At 42.5% G+C, this 9,136-nt stretch overlaps 1 protein-coding gene and 1 pseudogene across 1 annotated transcript; one reads left to right on the top strand and one right to left on the bottom strand.

Moving 5' to 3' along the window:
* Positions 1-241: 241 nt before the first annotated feature.
* On the top strand, positions 242-4,156 carry LOC121996787 (annotated as a pseudogene).
* Positions 4,157-4,178: 22 nt separating this feature from the next.
* LOC121994998 (protein IQ-DOMAIN 5-like) lies at positions 4,179-4,853 on the bottom strand. The gene is made up of 2 exons (XM_042548861.1): positions 4,584-4,853; positions 4,179-4,409 (listed from the first exon to the last, which is right to left on the bottom strand). Exons 1-2 carry the CDS (start codon positions 4,851-4,853, stop codon positions 4,233-4,235), a joined length of 447 nt encoding a protein of 148 aa, XP_042404795.1. The 3' UTR covers positions 4,179-4,232.
* Between the last annotated feature and the right edge of the window lie 4,283 nt (positions 4,854-9,136).

The raw sequence follows: 9,136 nt of genomic DNA on the forward strand, positions 1-9,136 counted from the left end.
GATAGAATCACCATGTCGATATTGGAAAGCGGAGAGTAAGAACGCAGGTTCGATGCTTTGTCAGCGGCGCCGAGATCTGCAATTGTCGGGCCCTGCGTTTGGAAGCGTCTTCTGACAATACCGGTGCGATATGTGATCCGACATAGATGTGGTACCGGAACCGCTACAACGGGAGCTGCCTCACTCACCGCTTGATACTTGCTCCATGTGTTCTGCAAGCTGATATACCGGTGCGCTTTTCATGGTTTTAACGATACCGGCGCGATATGTAACCCGTTCTCAGTTAGCACGTGAGGGATCGGGGATCCCCCATCTGTGCCGCGTTCATTGCTGCCGCCTGCCGAGTCCGCCGTATCTGGAGATGCTCGACGAGGGCGGCACCGCGCTCCACCACGGCGAAAAAGGAGCAGACCACCCTGCTCCACCGGCTCCGGCTCTCGAGCACTGCCTCCCCTCAGCCCCTCAGCCCTCCTTGCTTCCATCCTCTCCCGCCTCGACCCCCGCTCCCTATGCTCCGCCTCCGCTACCTGCCACTCCCTTCGTGCCGCCGCCTCTCACGCACTGTACTTCCTCCCCTCCTTTAACGTCCTCGTATTTTAGCCGTCTCCTACATCCTCTGGCGCCTCGTTTCGCAAGGATTTGAGGAATACATTTCTTGTACACTACCCGTTAGGCATGATTTATATAGTTCATTCATATCAATTCTAAATGTAAAGTATAATTATTATTTACAATATCATAATTTCTTAATTTTCTTTGATCGTCCTTTACCTCTTATACCTTTACCATTAACGAGGTCAATTTTTATCCAAGTATAGAATCTAATTATCTTCTAATATGAGTATTTCTATTTTGGCTTTTCTTGTGATTCCACATGTTCATCTTAGTATGCTTGTATTTACTACATAATTTTTTTTGTACATACCATTGCCTAATTGTTTAACATTTCAATCCATAAAAATTAAAACATTAATGTTTTAATTCATAAAGTGAGATGTTTCATATCACATTCTTAAAATTTTCTTTAATTTATGAGGTGCATAATGATCACAACTTAGAAGTTCAGAGTTCTTATCCATTTCAACCACCCATTCTTTATTTAATTGATTACATCCCTAAGAATAGCATCCCTCCACTTTACCAGGTGAGCTAAGATCAATTTTTTTTTTTCTGTTTGTCTATTTAGGGCATGCATAACCCTGCATACTTTGCACTCGAGTTATTTTAACTTGTTCCAATATAGAACTATCGCTAATATAGGAATATTTATGCCATACTTGTGAATCTGATGATCATCCTAGGAGAATACAATGGTGGGATTGCTGCAAATAAGCTTCTTTATTTCATACCAGTTCACTTCATTTGAAAGATAACTTCAACAAACGTGGGTGTAAGTCCTACTCTTTTGTAGTTTCTTATAAATGTGTGTAAGTCCTGCTCTTCTTGGTTTCTTAAAGATGGGTGTAAGTCCTGCTCTTTTGCAGTTTTATCAGTCCAATGTGGAGCAGTACTCGATGTGCTACTAGAAAACCCCTTGCCATTTTTCAGTAGTAAATATTGCTAATATTAGATGACCAGAATGCAAGTGCCAGTTATATACATCCACTTTCTCTTGATCTTTATTATGGATCATGTTTCTGGTTACAATGTCATGAGTTGTTAGTTATTTGAGAACTCAGCTAACATTAGTGGTTTTGACAAAACCACACTAAGGAAAAAACTCCTAACTTTTTTTTCACAACTTGTTTGCAGATTGATAACCTCATAGCTTTCTAATTTAATCAAATTGACGATCTCAAACGTTTCCAATTCAATTTAAATTTACTTTCTCATTTGCAGTTTTGTGGTACATGTTCTTGAATCTAAAAAATTAATAATTGTACTTTTTAAAGAAAATTTAGTTCGACTTACTCTGATATTAGTTCCATGTTTTCTCATTGTCTAATGCAATAATGTAAAATTCCATTTTTAGTGCAACACAAATCATGAGTCCCAACTACTTGTGTTTGACTAATCATATCCTTAAACTCAATCTAAGAATGTATCTCCAGTATTAATTGAATTTGCTTTTGGCAGGTCTCACTTTAAGCTCTCTAGCTGAACGTCGAGGTCTCTCATTTGTTTTTGCTGATCTAGAAGCATTGCTTACTGGTTGTTCACAGTTAGAGGTGGGTTAAAACTATTTAATCCAATTAACTTTGTTGTAGATGCTGATTTCACACTGAGAAAGAGGGAGAGAGAGGGAATAACGAATCGATACTTAAATAAAGATAATTATTTAAATAGAAAACAAAGAAAAATAGATTGTTGTTTAAGAAAACATAGATATACCCATAGAAAAATAGAAATGATCACAAAGTAAATCATCTAGATACTTCTTTAAACTGTTTATAGAAGTTGACCTGATAAATATTGTTAACTAGCTTGTGATCCTGATGTGTGGTTAATATAACATATGGATCTTGTGGTGCATTTATGCACCATTCAATTTTGCAAGTCCCTGTTGAGGGAAATGCACATTTCAGTTTTTGAAAAGAAGCTGAGAAGAACAACTTACTGATGGAAATGGCACATTTATGTGTTGTTGCTTTTCATAAATCTCTGCACAATGTAAATGCATATTTCAATGTTTGAAAAGAAATTGAGAAGAAAAACTTATAATTTATTTTTTCTCATATACTATAATTGAGGATGACTTAGAAGGTTGTGCTGAGATTGTGCACAGCACCATCTGTCCCATTACGTTATAATCATGCTTTTATGCGGTGTTAAATGCTTTCTTTTAGTACATCTTGCGATAATATTGAAGAAATGATCTAATTTTCCTTTTTCTTTTTTTAGACTCTCACTTTGGCACTTGATTGTTCCTCATTCGACCATCCTAATTTTGGCCAAAGTGTGGGCAAATGCCTCTGAAGTTCTTTCTTGTCTGGAGATTGGATACATACCCGCAACAATGTTGATGGAACTGCTCAATGAAACAGTGAATTCACTTCATCACTCAAACTGTCGATATTTCCCAGCCTTCAGATGTTGTCTTTCGGTGGACTATATCACAGATCACTTGGTTGGCTTTATTACAAAGGGCTTCCCATTACTGTCTTCACTAGACCTTCAAGAGGCCCCTATCATGGAACCTATATTAACAACGGATCTCACGAATACCGGCCTTCAACAGATAAACTCACATGGTAAACTGAAGCACATTTCTCTTATCCTCAGCCAGGTTTTCATGTTCACCTATTTCCGTCGAGTCAATGATGTAGGTTTTCTTTTAATGTCTGATGGCTGCTCCACGATGGAAAGTATCTGTCTTGGAGGTTTTTGCTGTGTTACAGATACTGGCTTCAGGGTGATAATACACTCTTACCCTAATCTTCGCAAATTCAGGGTGTCTCATGGGAGTCAACTCACAGATCTTGTCTTTCATGACATCTCTGCCACTTTCCTTCTGCTAATGCATGTTAGCTTGAGGTGGTTTAATCTGTTGAGCAATAACGGTGTTGTTGGTTTGCCAGATAACAAGCAGCTGATGGTTCTCGACCTGAGAGATTGTCGGAACCTGGGTGATGAGGCTGTGAAGGCTTTAAGCTATCTGCCTAAATTACAAGTATTGTTGTTGGATGGCAGTGATACAACTGATAAAGGATTATTTTACCAGGGAAATGGCAGTTTGTTCACTGCTTTCATTGTCTCTTAGAGGTTATCGGAGAATCACATCAAATGGCATTTCATCTCTATTTGGCGGTGGCTCATTCAATCAGAGCTTGCAAGTGTTGGACCTCTCCAGGCTTCCAAATCTCACGGCTGAGGCCATTTTGGTACTAGCAAAGGGTAGGATACCGATCATCATCGAACTTCGTCTTAGAGTTCACTCCTAACAATTGGGTGTCTTCCAGTGATCACTCCTAACAATTGGGTGTCTTCCTACTATGTCAATATTGTATATTAGTGTGAGCAGTTATGCATGGTTAAACCCAATTCGACCCGCGGAGGATTCAACTCTTCAGTTTAATCGAGTCATTTGGTTCACAAGAAGCGGGTCTATTCTATTACCTGGTACACATGGAAGGATTATAAACGCAATAACAAACGAACTTACATAAACAACTTCACGATTTAATTCAAATCGATTGCTCATTCATTTCAAACAAGAAAAATAATTGATTTGTTGCTAGGGATGAAGAGAAGATGAAGATGAAGATGAACGGTGGGGATTTGGACTTGATGGCTTAGGAACGGTCGAAGTCCCTTGACCGAGAAAGCTGCCTGGCTCGCACGCGGACCTGGAGACGAACGAGCGCCTGCATGCAGTGAACCGCCACGCGCGCTTGCCGTCGCACGCTCGCCCCTCGCACCATCGCTTGCAGCCTCACCAGGCTCTTCAGCGCTCGAAATGCTCGCCTTGCCTGAACATAACTCGAGTGATTGTGTCGATTGTTTTAATACATAAGTGAAAAACAAGTGCGCCAAATCTGAAAATTAAGTATATTTTTTTGGAATTTCATAATTTTAAATGGCCATCGATTGCCGATGTAAAATAATAAAGTTGAGAAAGAAAAATCTTAGAATATTATTATTACCAAATGCCCCCTGAAGTAGGCTTGGATAGTGGTGGCCGCCGATTGCTCTCTGTCAGAAACTTGCTCATAGACCGCCACCGCGCCGGAGCCGTATTTGGCGGCGTCGGACGACCGGCGGTGATCTTCGCCTTCCTCCACGACCATCGGGTTGTAGATGGTGGTGGCGGCGACATTGTGCTTGATGGCGTCGAGGTCGGCGGCGGATGACGTGCAGGATGACCGCACGAGCAGGCGGCGGACGGCGTTGAGCAACCGCCAGTGCCTGGCCATGGTGTCGAACAGTTGGAGGGAGAGGGAGAGGAGGTGAGTTTATGAAGGAAGTTTAGAGACGGGACGTGGTGGCATCGATGGCTCGTTCTGTGGGTTTGGTGAATTATGATAAATGTTTTACGTGCATTCCACGTACAATAATTATGAGCTACATCCAAGTCAGGTTTCTATATTTTAAAACGGTGGTAGAGGAAATAAAAAACAAGGGGGAAAAAAGTATTTATATCATTGTTAGAAAAAAAAAAGTAAATCATTAATGAGATAATTTCTCAAAGTAGAGCATCTAAATTTTTTTGAATTCTCAAAAACGCACTGAGATTTCAGAATTCTCAAAATCACACCAAGCACTTTTACTTCTTGCAATATCTTTGCTTATTTTTCTCTCCCCTCCTTCATTCTAAATTAAATTAAATTTAAATTTCAATCAGTAGCAGAACTAATTTTATTTTTAAAAATTTAATAAAAAATATAATAATATAAAAGAAGGTTAATGAAAATTAAAATATTAAAATATTTTATCTAATTTTAATATGTAATTATAAAAGAGTTAAAAAAAATTAAAATTACTAAATAGAGCTGATTTTTTTAATAAATTTTTTTTGAAAAATCATTTTGTTGCTGAGTATCACAGATTAAATACTAAATATCAATATCGTTATATTGCTAATTTTTAAACATCAACATCACAATTTAATAGTGTTGATTTTTAAACACAAGCACCGCAGACAGTGGCATTGGTTTTTAAAAATCAACACCATAACTTAAACACTAGTATTGTTGAGTATTGATTTTTTAAAAATAATAAAAAAACACATATTTAGACTATGAAACATTGCAGAAATTTACCAGAATTAAAATGAGTCCAATCAAAGCTCTCTAGATCCATCGATAAATTTTAGAATTTCACCAAAACTTATTGATAGATTAAGAAATTTAGATTTCTGAAAAGTTGACATACAATAAAAGAGGGTAGTTCAGCAAAGGTATTTATGGTATCCATGTCTATTTCTGACATTTCTATGGTAAGTTATGTGTATATCATTACAAAAAATATAGTGTTTAACGACGGACAATTTTCGTCGCTATAAGTAATTAGCAACGGATTGATGACGGAATATATTTCGTCGTTTAGATTTTTATACAACACCGTTATTGTTAGCGACGAAATATATATGTTGTCGCTAAAAATAGCGTCAGTTTTATTGCTAGTCAATGATGAATTTAAATAAATCCGTAAGTTATTTACTGATGGATTCAAATAAATCTATCGCTAATTAGTGATAGTGAATTATTATTCATCGCTAGTATCCTAAATGAAATTTAAATTCCGTAAACACATTAACGATAGATTTATATAAATTCATCGCTAAATAGTGATTGAACGTTAATATCCGTTGCTAATTAGATGAATGGAATGTATTAATATATTAGCAACGGATTTCGTTGCTAATCTTTATAAAAACAAATCTAAATTTTGTCCATTTTCCTTATTTATATCCAAATATAATCAAATACAAATAATCACAAACATTAATTTTCACAACAAACTTACAACACAATCCATATCAACAAACTTACAACACAAAATCACATTAACAAACATCAATATCAACTTAAACAATACAATCAATACACAAAAAAAAAAAAACATTCAAAACTAATGCAATCTATTGCATAATAAATCTAAAATTTAGGGACAAAGTTTATATCACTCATATAAGCCATCCTGATGAAAATTTAATACAAAATAATAAAAACAAACCTCACTTTAGATTTTGGATATTTAGATATGGTGATAGAAATATATAACATATGAAAATGATCATTGATCCGGTGGTAAGGACGGGGGATCCTCGTGGACGGAAGGTCAATGACACGTGGAGGTCAAAGGTCAAGAAATTCAACCCTGAGACCCGGCCGACCGGACGAAGCAAGCCGACCGACCGGACGAAGCAGGTCGACCGACCGTGAATCCCCCCGTCGAATGAAAGACAACCCGACTAGGGGTCGGGTTTCCGATGCTTAAGGTAAAAAGGTTTCAGGGCCGAGCGGGTTGTCCGTTCGGTCGGTGCACAAGGCAACAAAGACAGGCAGGAGCAGTCTCATCCGAGCATACGACCGAGGCAGAAGTGATATGCCCGTCGAGCGGCCTAATCGCTCGGCCCTGGAACAGACAGGAAGCGCAAGAGGACAAAAGAGACAGGGGATAACATCATCCTCGATACGTCTGTCGCCGACAGGCAGCAGGGTTGGCAGCCGAGCCGTACACAGGATCGTACGGTGGAAGCTTCCACCGTCACATCCGGGATATGCTCGGACGATTGTGGAATGGCGCCAGAGGTACTTTTCTGACAGGGGCTCATTAAGGTATGTTTGGGGAAACGTGCACGCATAAAGAAGCGTGCCCACGCCTCCCCGGGGTCCTATATAAGGACTCCCAGACGTCGACGAAGGTATGCGCGATCTCACTGTAGCCACAGTTACGCTGCCTCTCTTATTTCTCGCCTGACTTGAGCGTCGGAGGGTCGTCGCCGGGAAACCTCTCCCGGCTCGGCTTCTTTGTAGGTTCGCCGGAGATCTACACCACCAGTCGGATCAGCAGCGGAGCGTGCCACGTCCCCAACGTCCGTCGACTCAGCGCTCGAACATGATCAAATTGGCGCCGTCTGTGGGAACACACCTGAATCCGAGCCAAGAAGATGGAAGAAGCTGGATGTCAACTTCTGGTAACGCTCTCTCCTGAGGAGCTCGAAGCACTCATCCAGGCGCGAGCAGCAAAAATCGTGGAGCAGCAGAAGAAAGCTCAGGCCGAGCGGGCAGCACAGCAGGCGACATCAGCCTCGGGGGGCCGAACCCCACTCGAAGACAGGCAGGAGCAGCTCTCAATATGGGGGCAAAATAAGGGACCGGCAGGCACCCAAATGGGGGCGCCGCCCGCCCCGATACCTTTTCATCGGGCTCTGTTCCAGACGCCCTCGGAGGTAGCGCAAGCTAATCAAGACAAGGGATCTTCATCGGACGAAGCACCCATTCGGGATGTCAGAAAAGGAAATGCGCCCCGAACGGACACGTCACCCGAGCGGATCAACCGGCAGTTTTCATATGTCATTCTTCGTGATCCACTGCCGAAGCATTATGTGCCCCTGCAATCGGGGAATATAACGGGACAACCGACCCAGACGACCATCTGGGTAAGTTCGACAGCACCGCTACTCTACATCAATACACAGATTGTGTGAAATGCCGAGTGTTCCTCACCACGCTTTCGGGATCGGCGCATCGGTGGTTTCGGAGACTGCCGGACGGATCTATCACAAGTTTTAAGGAATTCTGAATGGCGTTCCTCCGTCATTTTGCAAGCAGCAGGCGCCACCAGAAGACAAGCGTCAATCTGTTTGCCATCAAGCAAGGCGCGAGGGAGTCGCTCCGAGCGTACATCCAGCGCTTCAACCAGGTGGCCATGGACATTCCAACGGTCACCTCGGAAACAATGATGAACACGTTCACGCAAGGGCTCATGGACGGTGACTTCTTCCGCTCGCTCATCCGGAAGCCTCCCCGGGACTACGAACATATGTTGCATAAGGCCAACGAATACATCAATGTGGAGGAAGCCCAGGCGGCGAGAAGAAAGGAAGCCCAGACGGACCAACTAGCTTCCGCCAAGTGGAAGCAGCCCGTCAGCCACCAGCCCCCCAGAGGACCGCGAGCCGAAGCCGCCCGTCCTCATCAGCACACTCGGTCGTACGCCGTCCAGCAAGTTGCGGCTGATCGACCCAAGCCCAAGGGGAAGGTATGGACCCAATGTTTTGTTTACTCCATCGGTCAGCTACTCACAACACCCACGACTGTCGGAGCCTCCCCCCCATCGCTCATCCTGCGCCAAGGAGCTACCGCCGCCGATCACCTTCACCAGATCGGCGACATCGACAAAGGAGCCCCGTTCAAAGGATAGAAAGGAGATCCCCCGAGCGGCAGCATCGTCAGCAGCCCGGAGCCCACCATCGGGCGTCGTATGAACGACCTCGACCTTCCGCTCGGGAGGAGGAGAATAGGGGCAACGCATCTCGGGGCGAGATCAACATCATTGCCGGAGGCCTGACCGGAGGAGACTCCAATAGAACCAGGAAGGCACACGCAAGGCAGCTAAGGATACATGCAGTCAGCTGCAGCCAGGAGAGGGCGAACGGACCCGAGATAAGCTTCGGGCCCAAGGAGCTCAAAGGAGTCGAAGTCCCACACGATGACGCCCTGATCATTCGAGCGGTAATATCCAACTATAC

This window comes from Zingiber officinale, chromosome 6A, assembly GCF_018446385.1.
Source record: "Zingiber officinale cultivar Zhangliang chromosome 6A, Zo_v1.1, whole genome shotgun sequence".
Taxonomy (NCBI): domain Eukaryota; kingdom Viridiplantae; phylum Streptophyta; class Magnoliopsida; order Zingiberales; family Zingiberaceae; genus Zingiber; species Zingiber officinale.